At 37.7% G+C, this 14,328-nt stretch overlaps 1 protein-coding gene across 1 annotated transcript in view; it reads right to left on the reverse strand.

Annotated features, from left to right (window-relative positions):
* The window catches only part of LOC309819547 (myomegalin), a 149,148-nt gene that overhangs the window by 79,831 nt on the left and 54,989 nt on the right, over positions 1–14,328 (reverse strand). Inside the window, 9 exon segments of the mRNA XM_082649800.1 lie at positions 1,012–1,206; positions 2,116–2,295; positions 3,012–3,149; positions 3,329–3,442; positions 4,307–4,465; positions 5,356–5,568; positions 5,701–5,793; positions 6,034–6,153; positions 6,879–7,010. Coding sequence (XP_082505926.1) covers positions 1,012–1,206; positions 2,116–2,295; positions 3,012–3,149; positions 3,329–3,442; positions 4,307–4,465; positions 5,356–5,568; positions 5,701–5,793; positions 6,034–6,153; positions 6,879–7,010 — 1,344 coding nt within the window.

Here is a 14,328-nt window from a genome sequence, read left to right on the forward strand (position 1 = left end):
AAATCTTTTGTAATCTCAGGCATCTCCTAGATTCCATTATTTTACTACCAGCAGTATATTAAGTGTTATAAGGCTAATTCTTTCAAATTACAAAGGGGTGAAAAAGAAAACTCAAAGACTTGTTAGCCTCTTGCCAAAGACTTAAATAATTCACAATGATCTTGCTAGGTCTATTCCAGAAGCAATTTCTGCAGCACATGGCAGCATGTATCTAACAAAATGTGTATTTACTGCAGTGGGCCTAAGAATTGGATGAGTGGAATATAACCATCCCATAATATAAGGAAGCATTAGAGAATATTATTGTCAAATAACATAGGCAAATGATAAGAATCTAGTTCCCTCTGAGAACTGACTAGGGAGAATTCTGAGTGACTGGTCCCTGAAATGCAGCACAAGTCAACTATACTAGACTTTCTCTAGCCTTTAGGAGAAAGATACGTGAAAAGGAGGGTCAGTTAAGAATTTACTTTTGAAATATTTGTGTACCATTATTTTGAAATTACTATATGCCGTATCACTATGAGATTGTTTATTCTCATCATGGCCTTTGAAAAAACACAAACTTTTTTTTCTCTCTTAAAATAACTCAGATTTTACATGAATTAAGAGAAAATATGGAAAGTATAAGTTTTCCCATACCCTGGCTAGAAACAAAATATCACTCAAGTCTTGATCATTTAGAATCAAAATCAAAACACTCCAGAACCCTATATTCCTTTCTGTCAAAATTATCAGAACATTAAGGAAAAGAAAATGTACATAATGAATTTAATGAGTGGGGACATGTATTATTTAGGTACTCTCCAAATGCAAAGTGTTCTAGAAATATTTCATACTCTGATGACTGATGTAAAACTGTAGTCTAGTTAATAGGCTGAAGGAGAAGAACTAACAGAATGGACTGTAAAATGACGTAAATTTTACACTTTATAAAGTTCTAATGCTTCCTATAGTGCGGACTATAAACGCACTAAGTGGTACTCTTCTGGACTGGGCATTAGTCCTTACTTGGCTCTCCTGCTCCCTGCTGCTCATGGACTGAAGCAGGCCCTGAATCTCCATTTCATATTCCACCACTTGTTTGTTTCGATCATTTAGAAGGTCCTGCAGCATCCTTTCCTTTCGCTGTAGACGCTGGCACAGCTCCTCAGCTATCTCACTCTGTCCTGGTCCAAGTTTGCAGAGCAATGTTGCACTAAGATCCTAATACAGGAGAGACAGTGTAAGTTTTGGAGGAAAGAATTCCATCTACTGTCTATCAAAGGGCTTAAAAGAATCTATCATAGAAGAGAGAGCAAGTATGATGTTTTATTCATTTTTGTTCCCGCAGATCCAGCATAGGCCTGGCACATAAAAGACTGTCAATATATGCTCAGTGAATGAACACTAACAATACAGAAAAAAATACTTAGAATGGCAACTTACATATTGTTTTCTAAAATAAGTCCTTGCCCTATAATGCTCAGGGCACATAATAACGTTAGGTGCGGATAAATGGGCACTCGGTTCATTTATCTCATTTATCTACTCCCGTTTGACTTTATAGGGGGAACACGAAATGATCAACTGAAAAAAATAACAAGCACTGCATTTATTAGCACGGTGATGAAGCTGCTAGTTCTACACTGGAGGTAATACATGGGGGTTAAAACTGTGGAGCCAGATCGCCTGGGGTGCACACTGGCTCTGCCACTTATTAGCTATGTCACTTTGGACAAGTTGCTTCACTTCAGAAGTCTGTTTCCTTGTCTGTCAAAGAGGAATAATAGTATGTACCTCATAGATTTGCGAGGATTCAATGAATTGACATCCATTAAGCTCTTAAGAAAGTGCATGACGCAGCATGAGCACCATAACAAAGGTTAGCTATTGTATTGTAGGTACATTTTCTAGATCTCATTAATTCTCACATAACTTCTTTGAGAAAGATAATTGTCCCCTTGAGTTTATAGGTATAGGAAAAAGAAGTCCCAGTGAAACCAGTGACCTGCCCAAAGACAGGATGGAATTAAAGACTTGGGTCGCCGGCCTCTCAGACCTCAAGAGTCCTAATGCAAGACTGAGATTATGTCATCACTAAACCAGCTGCCCTTAAGTTAACTAAATTCTTGCCTCCACTTCTTTGTTCCTGTCATGCAGAGATGTCTGTAGCTGCTGAATGATACTTTCTTGCTCCTTCTGCCAATGGCTAAATTTCGTTTCCATTTCTTCTTTCAGCCATTGGAGGTTTTGACAGCTGGCAGACAACTGTTCCACTTCCAGGCCTTTGGCCCTCAGGAGACTCTCCATACACTACAGTCACAAAGAAAGCAGCCGCTAAGTCAAAGGGCCACCCCACACTCCTCAGCATAAACAGGAAACCTGATCCACCTTTACATTATCTCCTAAGTTATCTATCAATTTCTTTTGCAAAAGGAAAAAACGTAGTATCTAATCTAACAATGCCATACTAGTCTATTTGTTGCTTTTAGAAACTCTCATCTAGTTTGTAGAGAGATAAGTATAATGTATGTGTTAAATGAAGTACTTTGGAGGAAGTGAAGAACTTCAAGCAGTGTCAGATGGTTAGATATTTAAGCTCTAAAATAAATATACAAAAATAGCCCGGAGTAAATATTAATAAGAAAAACAAGTGTTCTGATTGTGGCTGTACACAGACATGTTAATAAGAAATATTAATGAGAAAAATACAATATAATAGCTGCATCTGAGCAACATTTATATAAAAGTATATAAATATTAGCAAGGATTAGAAATAAATTAGAACTATGTATAAAAATCCATATTCACTGCCCTCTCCCACAAAGTTCACAGTAGAAGTGCTAAAACTTCTCACTCCCTTATGTATAACGACATAACTAATGACTGCTATTTTTGTTTGCTTTTGTATATATATTTTTTAATAAAGCAAATATCCTGGTTTTCAGAAAATGATGGAAGGGGTGATGTTTCAGGTTTAGAATCCAAGTGGGAGAGGGATACCAAGTCGTGACAGATTTTGCTCTTACCTGCATGGTAGCTTCATTGGAGGAGAGGATACCGCGCAATCTCTCTAAGTCATGATCTCGCTCTCTCACGGCAAGACAAAGTTGACGCAGTTCTTTTTCTTTTTCTTCTAGACTGGAGAACTTCTCGTCTATAGCCCGCTGCAAGCAAAGTCAGCATCCCAAAGCTCCACAAGAGTCACTATTCTGATCACTCTTATTCAATAAGATTCCAAATATAAAGGAATGGAAAACCAACTCCCAAAAGCAGCAAATTAAGTAAATACATTTCTGAAGTATGTAATAATCCACAGCATCATAAGCAAAATTATGGTACATACCTCTAGAGCAACATCTCTATCTTGTATTCTTTGCCGAAGCTTCTCAAGCAACATTTCATTTGCTTCAAGGGTTTTGTCCGAGTTATTTCGATACTGCAGGAGCTCCCGAAATTCCTAATGAAACCAAAAAATATTTTCCTTTATTCATTTATTCAGTATTAACTGAATTTCCACACTTTGTCAAGGAATTTGTGAGTGATTCGGGATAAAAAACAAAATGTGATCACTCTCAAGGGGAACACAGTTTAGCAGAGATGACAGACATACAGAATGTCAACTATTCTGCATCACATATACGCAGGTGTATACATATACGCATGTAGCAAGCTACTAGGGGAACGTGGGCTGCATTGCCTAACTCTGCCTGAAGGTGTCACTAAAGTTCTCACAAAAGAGGTTACATTTGCTCTGAGTCTTAAAGGACTAGGAGTTTCCCAAGAGGCTGTGGGGTATCTCTATCAGAGAAAAAAACTGGCACAACGTATGTATACCATGAAAAAATCATATGCTCAGCGAAATATAAGGGATCTGGTGTGACTAAAGCTTAGAGTAGGTGGTAGAACTGATCAGTCTCTTCTTTGGTGCTCCATTTTTTCCTATAACTTTCATTTTATCATCTATATAACTCTGGAAATTTCTATACAGAGGTCTTCAGTGGGAGCAGTGGACATATCTTCTCTTCATTTTCCTCATACCTAGCCTAGTATCTAACTCACAGAGGTGCTTAATAACTATTTGCTGAATATTTATTGCTTAACTGTGTCAGGTCTATATTTCTTGTTTCCTACACTTGCTGGTTAGCATCTTGGTTGACGGACTGTACTTTCTATTTCTTCTGAATCCTCCTGATTCCCACCTCTTAATGTTCTACATGTAGCAGGTACTCAACACAGGTGGACTAATGTTTTGAGATGATATGAACATCAATTCCCGAGCTCTAGGAACCCAGTTGTACTTGAAATCATTCTGTGGACTCACCTGAAGCAGCTGCTCTTTGTGACTCAGACTGTGGTTGAGCTGCTGGATGTGTTGCTCTTGGGTGCGAATCTCATTGTATTTTTCAGCCTCCAGGGTATGAAGCTGTTGGCCCTTACTCTGCAATTCTCCTTGTAGCTGCTGCAAGGCTTTTCGCAATTCCTGAATTAAACAGATTCCCTTTTCAAACAATCTAAAATTTTCACATGGTCATTAGATATGGAGGCCTTAAAACTTTCAAAGCACAGAGAACAAAAAATAAAGTAGCAAAAAGTGCCATTCTTAAAATTACTAGAGAGATACTACTACACATGAGTCAAATATGATGTGGGAAATCATGGGAACCGTGGATGGGCGTAGGATGTAAATTTGATATTACAGTTCAATACTTATTTTTGGCTTAAAAATGATACATCTATATAAGTACTAAGTGGGACTCTGTTCTACCATAAACCTGGATCCTTTACTTTACAGTAAGCTCAAGGATACAACATTCCTACCTATCCTTTTAAATCTTAAAAAAAAAAAAAAAAAAGATGGCATTTGCTCTATGCGAACAAGAAACCATTTAAGAATTATGTGTTTTATTTTAAAAAACATACATGACTAATTGTGCACGCCATTCCTCTGACTTGGTTGTTCTTCCCACTTTTCTGTCTCGCTGACTCTTACCCACCCTTCAAGAATAATCTCACATATCTCCTCCTTTGTGAAGCTTTCCTGATTCCCTTCCCCGGTCCCTTGTATATATTCCTACAGGACCCCTATATGCCTCTTCTACAGTATTTACCACATTGAAATACTGTTTACGTGACTGTCTTTCATACGATATTACAAGTAACTTAAGAGGAATAGAGCTTGTGATATTCACCCTTGTATTTCCAGAACACAGCCCCAATACCTGGCACATGGTATAAGGGCAACAAATGTTGAGCTGAATTACTTAGATTAAGTAAGTGACTCAAGGGTTCAACACAAGCTATCCTTATAAAAAGTTACCATCAGGGCAAAGTCTGCATTTACACAGTGCCACAAAATGATTAATGATTTACTTGGTTATGTTTCCAAGAAGCCTCTTTCTGCTGTTCTCTCTCCTGTGCTGCAGCCTCTACAAATTGCACACATCGTCTGGCATCAGCCAGCTGCCGTTCTTTTTGTCGTACCACCCTCTGGAGCTTCTGTATTTCAAGCTGGCTGCAGAATAAAGCGCTCTGAAGGTCAAGCAGAGCCACCTGTTGCTGAGCTGGGGAAGTACCCTCTGAGTTCTGAAAAGAGAGTGAGAATCATCATCACAAGGAGGGCAAGCACTGAGCAGCCGACAAGAACAAGATCAACACTGTGGCTGCGAGTGGCACATCCTCAAGTGATGCCTCCTGTCCCAGGTGACCCTCACATACATGAAGTTGTCCAAGCTGACTCTGGTGCAGCATTTCTCGAAGCTTTACCATTGTGTCATTTTGACCTTCGATCACCTGGTACAACTCCTCGGTCTGAAAACAAAGACAGGGAGTACCAAAAATGTTAGCAAGCTAAATATAAATTCCGTTATCTCGCCTGTACAGATTTTAGAAGCAGGACTATTCCAAAATTCCAATTTAGATGAGACTACAGTTTCTCTAGGCTAAGATCTGTTAGTCTGACAATATCCAATTCAACAAATTATAGAATACTTGTCTACTTTGATGGGAAAAATTGTTTCCTCATGGGTCCTTGACTGTCAAACATTTTACCTCATTTTCCCTGCTTTTCAGAGTTTCCTTGAGGTTTTGAATTGTACCATCTTGCTTCTGAGACGACTCCTGGGCGGACTTTAGTTCACAGCTCATTTCATTCAGTTTTTCTTGAAGAATCTGAATTCAGCAAAGAAAAACAGTTTGGTAGGTCAATGATTTCCTTTAACCTCAAATGCAACCATGAAGTTCTTCCTCAAATCTAGGTTTAAAGGATTTCTTAGGGAATATTACCTTATTAATTTTTCCCCACATAGCATAACCATTAAAGTCCTAAGTCAATCAGCAAGAGAAAGTAGCAGGAACTGTGAAATACTTCTTTTAATACTCAATTGCTTCAATTCTCATGCACTGTGCTTTCTCTATGACGGCAGCCATACTGGGGGTACTTGTCCTCATGAGTCACTGTGGACCTTTTACACGAAGACCAAGGAGCTTCTGCTATCTACTACAGGACAGGACACAACAAGGGTACACAAAGCCAGGAGCACAGCATCCCAAATTGTGGGAATTTTCTTCTAAGCAGATGTTAAAACCCATGGGCTCTAAAGGGGTAAGAAGTTAAACCAAAATCAAAAGCATGAACCTCTTGTCTCAGTGCCTTATACAGTTGAAAACTGCACTCATGTTTTATTATCAGACCTAAAAGGCACCAGAAATTCTGATCTGTGCAGAGCAGGCTAAAATCTTGATGAGAGATACAGGAAAGAACTACACTTTTAAGAATATATTCCACAGAGCACCAGGCATACACAGTACCCATCTCCCAGGTCCTACTCGGAGAGGTTAACGCAGACCCAGCTAGAGCCAGTCACATTCTCAAAAAACCCTGTGATCTCCGATACCTTGTTGGTGGCCTCTGTTTGCTGGATTTTTTCCTGGAGTTCTGTCAAATGGGAATCAGATACAGCCTGCTGAGTTGTACCGGTCTCACCCGAATTCAGCTTTGGTTGTCTGAGTAACTCTTCGGTCGTGGGCTAGGAAGAAGCAGTGAGACGATTAAGTTAAGCGTAGCCAACGATAAAGTTTATCTTCAAATGTCTTTGGCATCTTTTGCCAGAGACTTAGAAAACCAGCGTTGCTGAATGGCTTATCAGTAATTCCTGAAGCCAGTCCTGTTCCGCATTCTGAGTACTGATTCACTTCCTCTCTAGCTCCCCTCCCCACCTTTCTCTTTCTCTATTCAGTTAAAGTAAGTAATCCAGAGATTAAAGAGAGGATTTTTTTAAATGCTTATGATGACCAAATATTTGCTTTATCCTATTTTCAATCAGGGAATTCAAAAGGTCAAACTCACACCATCCCTAAGGGAGAAAAAGTTATAGTTCAACTATCTTTCTTACAACATGCCTATTCACATTATTGGAAAAATGGGTAGATTTCAAATATGGACCATATATTAGATAATAGTATTTAATCAATACTAAATTTCCTAACTTTGGTAATTGTACTGTAGTTATGTAAGAGATGTCCTTGTCTTTAGGAAATACATGCTTATTGAGCGTAAAGATGCATAATATCTGCAACTAATTCTCAAATAACTCAGGAATAAAAAAAAATGTGTCTATAAACAGTGAGAGTGATAAAGCAAATGTAGCAACATATAGCAACTGGTGAATCTGTGAGTTCTTTGTACTTCTCTTATGACTTCTCTAACTTTGAAATTATTTCAAAATAAAAAGTAACAAAAATTAAAATAAATTTTAAAATCCATAGGGTCTGGGAAGGAGGTATGTTTTATAGGAATATCGATTCACCCAAAAGATTCAGGTGAAAAAAAAATCTATTTATATTTGGGATGATCAGACTAAGATTAAACTTACTGAACTGTACCTAATATTCATTATGAGCTAAGATACAAAAATAAAACTTTAGCAATTCACTGTGGCATTAAATTCCATCTCTTCTCTCCCTGCCTATCCCCCCTCCCTTTCTCCTGCACTCCCATTAGGGAAAATACAAATCCATTAGGAAGAGAAAAAAGGCAGCTATATTCATTTTTTCTTTACCTCACATGTTTAAGCTCTGATTACCACCTTCTAGGCAGTGGGGTTTCAGCTTACCTTAAACCCCTTCCTGACAGCAACTGACTGGAAGTATAAAGATTTCAGAAGAAAAATCTTTTCTATTCTTCCAGGGCTGTTCATCACTTTTTAAAACATCTATGAAGTACCCCCTAATATGCAAAGCACTGTGGGATTTGGAGTGGGGAGCTAAATGATAAAAGAACAAGGAAAGACACTAAATATAAGCTAGTGACAAGCCCTATGCTATAAAATAGGAAAGCATGACAAAGTTGTTAAGTTACTTTAAAGTGGTTGATGAGTGGAAGGTCTCTATCAGGCAGCATTTAAATTAAGATCTACATGATAAAGAACCAGCTCTGCAAAACAAGAATAATCTTATTCAGAAGAATAATCCAGGCAGAGGATCAACTAACGGAAAAGACCTCGGGTAGATATGCCCCTGGGAAAGAGAAAAGCCTACGTGGTTAGAGGAGCACTTTCCAAGAGAAATATAATATGAGCCACACATGTAATTTAAAATTTTCTAGTATCTTCACTGACTAAAGTAAAAATAAATAGGTAAACTTAATTTTAATAAAACATTTTCTTTGACCCAATATATTATACCTAAAATATTATCATAAGCATGTATTCAATATAGAAATTATCAAGATACTTTACATTCTTTCCATAATAAGTCTTTAAAATTAAGGTTATACTTCACACTCACAGCATATCTCATTTCGGACTAGCCACATTTCAAGTGCTCAGTAGTCACACAGGGCTAGTGGCGGCCTTTCTGGAAAGCACAGGGCTAGAGCATACTGGGCAAAGTGGATGGTAATACACGATGAGGTGGAAAGGCAGGGAGGGGCCAGATCTGGTGTACAGAACCTACATCGGAGGTAATGAAGCTGGATTTCATTCTCATTGAAATGAGAATGGACTGCAGGGTTTTTAACGGAAAAGTAATCAATCATATTTAAATTTTAAATAGCTGCTCTGTGATGAATAGATTGTTGGGAGCACCAATAGGAATGGGAAGACCAGCTAGGAGGCTGCTGCAGGGGAGAGATAATAGTGGCTTGGATTATAGTGGTAGTAATGGAGGGAGAGAGAAATGGATAGATTTGGATATGTTTTGAAGGTAGAGTCAACAGGACTGGATGGTGAGACAGGGAGAAAGAGAAAAGTAGCAAGGATGATGACTCCTAGAAAAAATTGAGATATTTGTTGTTGTGGGTATAACAGGGAGCCTTGCACTGAAGCGATGTGAATTATGTCACACCATGGGAGAGGTAACTATTTTAATAGATATTTACAAGAATTCTGACTGATAGATAATTTTATCATTTATTTAACGATAAAACATTCTCTACCAAACTTGCCTTCTTACTTCCTCGGTGTAAAACAAATTTCCAACAACATCTATTACAAGATATTTTTCAAATTTAAACTATAACAAGCAGAATTAAATAGCTTCAAGTTTTAAACGGTCATATTTAATCACTTTAAACCAAAGAATCTGAGAGCTGTGAAGGACACTTTATAAATTAGCCATCTGGTCCAATCCTATCTTACATTTGAGGAAATGGAGACTTAGATAAGTAATTTGTCCAAAGTTACACTGGAAATCAGGAAAAGGATCCAATTAAACCAAATGCAGTTAAGTTGGTAACTTCCTTTTCATCTTTATAAACCCATTGCCTACCATAATGCCCGGAATATTGTACGGACCAAAAGTTTTTGTTTAATAAAGTAAACAGAACAATAAAAACAAAAGCAAATTAACAAAAATAGGCCTGTCTCCTAATTCCCAGACCATTGCTCTAATCTCTCAGTGGTTCTCTTAGAAAAAGACCAGATAAATAGATAAAAAGGTAGATGTTTAATTTACGCATTTCAACATCAACTTTAAATCCAAAGGATGCCACAGAAAAGTACATAATGAGTCTGGATCTCATCTGAACCCATCCTGGCACGAATCATCACAGGAAACCCCTAATTTGGTAAATGTAATGTATTGACCTAAAGGCTAGAAGATGTTTGTTTCTTCTTTATTCATAATATTTTATTATTTTAAATCTCAGGAAAAAAATATTTCCTTTCAGATAAGTCTGCCAAAAGAGTACCTAGCAAAGTCCCACTGAGTAAACAGCTCATAATGAATCTTGTGAAATATCAAGTACATAAACCAACCACTCCTATGAAGATTTTGTAGAGCCTGAAATCAGTAATACTTGATTTGGTTGAATCAGTGTTAATCTCCATGCTATCAGTTACTAAAATCATGTTGTAATCATAATATAATTTTAAATTCAGTTGCTTTTGACTCAGGACAAATGCTTTTCAGCATCAGAAAAGAGAATTGCTTCCAGGCCTAAGGTTGCATAAAATAAGACCTTTAGGCTAAAAGGCAGTTATTTAGATCTTCTGGATTAACAGCAGTTTTCTTGACACTTTCATAGTCATAATAGAAAGTCACAGGGCTCAAACTACTATAATTTTCTATCCTATTGTTAGCAATAGGGGATACACAAGAACTATCAACTAGCATCAAATTAAAGGCCTAATCTTTCACCAGCATCTAATGCTTACCCCTTCCAAAGGGCCTGATCTGGGTTACATAGCTAAGCTATAGAGAGGGATAAATTTATCATAGCCATACAAGAGCAGACTCTGGCATTGCAAGGCTTGAAGCAAAGGTCTCTTACTCTCTGAATTTAGATAGAAAAGAAAACTGCACGTGAACCAGAGCTGAATTAATGTTTACCAAGGGACCACACCCCTTCTATGACAGCTTTTCTATTGTAGTTCAGGGCCAGACAATAAAGAAGGAAATTATCAGCTAGAATAAAGCTTCAAACCTTTCTTTAGATATTTGACAACCTTGGGTCTTCAGACATAAATTCTGTAGGAGGCAAATAAATCAGTTTGCATAAAGTCAGAAAATTAGTAAGCAGGAGAACTACACTGTTGCAGTTTTTCTTTAATATAAGAAAGAAAGAAGGAAAGAGAGAAAGAAAAAGAAGAAAAGCAACCAGGAGGCATTCTGATGGTGATATTTAACAGTAACCAGATTAAACAAAGGAATCAAAATGACCTTACAGAACAATCTCGCTCTTAGGATAAGAGCTTTTCTTCACATTTGTAGCAGAATTTAGCTAAAGGAAATTGTTTTTTCTTTCAATTTTTTCTTTCTACAAACTAAAAAGAGAACTATCAAAAACAATTTACACTTATTTCTATTCTATCCACATTTGTTCAGAAACAGACAAAAATCAGTCTGCCTTTGTCCCACTTAGATCTGCTTTTGCCATAAAGCACAACAGGCCTTAAGGTGCTTAAAAGTCAAGACTTAAACAGTAGATCCAGAATCCAAAACATACATTTTATCTACAAACACTTTGAGCCCAATTAATCTATTTCCTTCCACATTCTTAATTATTGGAGAAAACAGCACAACAATCAAATGCCATGATTCTTCAAGCTGAATGTTTTCTTCCTCCTCTCAATGTTTTATTATTCTACAAACAGTAAAGGCGGTAAGCCAGGTTACAGCAGAAAGGTCAAACACTGCTGTGTTAAAGGTCTGTATTTTTCTGATTCTAAATTTAGTGAAGAAAAGGGACTTGACCTAAAGGTACAGTTACCATATTTTAAATATGCTCATTAGGATGCCAGATTTCTTCACAGAATTCCTAAAGAATCCTCCTGCAATCCTTAGGGTATAGAAAGAAGGTTCTGCACTTAAAACAAGTATTTATTTAATTCAATGTACATAAGACAATGTGGTTTAATATACAGAATAAAAAGGTCTTGGCTGAGAATGGTTAGCAATCTTTGGCTCTGCCTGGGCTAAGTTATTTAAACCATGAGCTTTCCATACCTCTAAATTGAGAGACTGTGTGAGATGATCTTTAAGCTCCTTCCCAGCTCCAAAATTTTTTGAGCCCAGGCACCAAGAGAGTATTTTTAATTTAATATGGAGAAAAAACTCCTCTTGTTTTACCTGTAATTTTCTAAGTCTTCACCTTTCTACAATATTGGCCATATTTGAAAGGGGGGAAAAAAGGTTATTTCCCATCCAGCCTGTCCAAACTATTTTTAGATCCTAATATGAAAACACTATGTTTAATTTGTGACATCTATGTCTGCTCACAGAAATACTGTATTGTAAAGCCCAAATTTAGCTGTGAAGCTCAATGAAAGAAAAGGAAGCAAAAGAAAAGTACACAAGCGTTAGGCATACTAAACATTTTATACAAACGAAAACACGTTTTAAACTTTTGGATAGTCATATTTTTATGTAACACTTTAATATATGCTACTTCTGACAATTTTGTGCAAATTCAAAAATATTTCTCCCATTTCCTCTTTCTAATTGAGATGCAACTATTATACATAATAGAACTATTTTTTAAAAATTTCAAGTGACAATCAACAATTTCATTTAGAAACTCTAAGTTTCCCGGATGATGCTGACTGGTAGCAAGCTTTCCAAAAATGCCTTCTAGATTGTCCACCTTTGTAATGGTATCACTAGAGAATCTGTACCAAGTAGAACATGCCAGATGTTTCACAAAATTAATTGAACCTAGCATTTACTGTTGCTGTAGAAACAAAATAGCATCTGTCAGGTCCCTGTACTAGTAGCTGAATTTAAAAGGTTGGTATGAAATCAGCTGGGCAGACATGAACAGCTCAGATTAAGATCAACTGTCATCTTCCAGTCATTAAGAAATTCATGAGTACAATGGATAAAACTCTCCTATCATCCGATAATGGATGAATCCCTACTTAATATCAAACTTCTTCAAACAGAGCTCAGTATACAAACTGGCTGTAAAGAGTTTTTGCCTTAACATTTTAAATGACGATACTTGACTGCCCAAGTCTGTTTTATGAGCGAGTCATCGTTAGTCCTCAAATGACCTCTTAATTTATTTTAAATATTGCCCAGATGTTACAATACTTTGGTGGATTAATAGGTTTTTCCCCAAACCTTTACCCTAAGCTCTAATCAGTTTGAGGCACACGTGCGATGAAAGGCTTAATGCTCTAGGGAGGGCTAAGTAGCAGAACTAACTCCCTTACAGAATAGGAAAAACATTCATAAATCTAAAAATGAAAATAAAAAAAGAAGGGGGTAGGGGATAGAACAAGGAAGTAAGAGGAAAGAGTTCTAGTGCCAGAAATAAGATTAAATGCTTTTTATAGGGTAAAGGTGAATTAGAAATCTTTCTCTTTTTGTCTTAAAAGGTGTGCAATTTTGATAATTAATGGGACAGCCAACAGATAATCTTATAAAGAGGATTGTGAAAAACAAATTATTTGAATGAATCACATTCACTAAAGGGGACACAAATGGGCTCAATGATTAATTTCCTCAAGTCTAGAATATTATTAACCTTCACCTAGACAGAAATCATGTGAAGCCTGAGGCCAGCTAACTTCAATCAGAAAGGCACTATGCAGCCATTTTGTATACCTGGACCCGAAGTGGCAAATAATCTTCACAGAGATCATCCCACAGCTCCTGGAGGTCTGAAATCTCCAAGGGATAACTCACGCATGTCTTGTAAAGGGGTTTCAAAGACCTGTTAAGGAAACCAGAACTAACTCCATCTGTCATGATATGGCCAGGCCTGGTTCCAGGTGGGCTGGATTTCACTGGAATAGGAAGCTTGCTCCCTCGGGGGCTCTGGATGGGCTTATAATCAAGACCTTTAATCATGCTAAGAGCTAGCTCCAGCTTGTGGTTACACATATGCTGTGGGGCCTGTTCATCTGAACAACAGTCACATTTTACAAGTTCCTTTGCACTTCTCTCAGGTTCCTCTTCCTTTTGCTGTGGAGGACTAGCCTGGACACTTGCATCCAAAGATTCCACAGAGGATCCCGGTGTCCCTTCTTCCATGCTTTCTCCATCTGGGGGTACCTTCACACTTGGTAAATCCGGTGGCCCAACCTCAGACAATGCTGGTTCTTCAGTGCAAATGCTGGTGGACCACCTGGTAGAAGGGCCATACGAGATACTTTTTGCCACTTTTCGAGGCACCTTACAAATGGCTTCATAGTCTGAATCAGCAACCCGCAAAGCTGCACAACCACGGCATCTCCTGGGTCGGTTTCCGGGGCCTTCCGAAGCATGACAGCTGTGTAGCTCCTGAGTCTGATCCTCATTTTCTACCCAGCACTCAAACCCTGAATAGGCAAAGTCCTCTTGGAGCAGTGCAGAGTATCTTACATCGGGTAAGCCGGAAATGTCAACCGTTCCATTCCCTGC

The sequence above is a fragment of the Grampus griseus genome (assembly GCF_964374135.1).
Source record: "Grampus griseus genome assembly, chromosome: 1".
Lineage (NCBI taxonomy): Eukaryota > Metazoa > Chordata > Mammalia > Artiodactyla > Delphinidae > Grampus > Grampus griseus.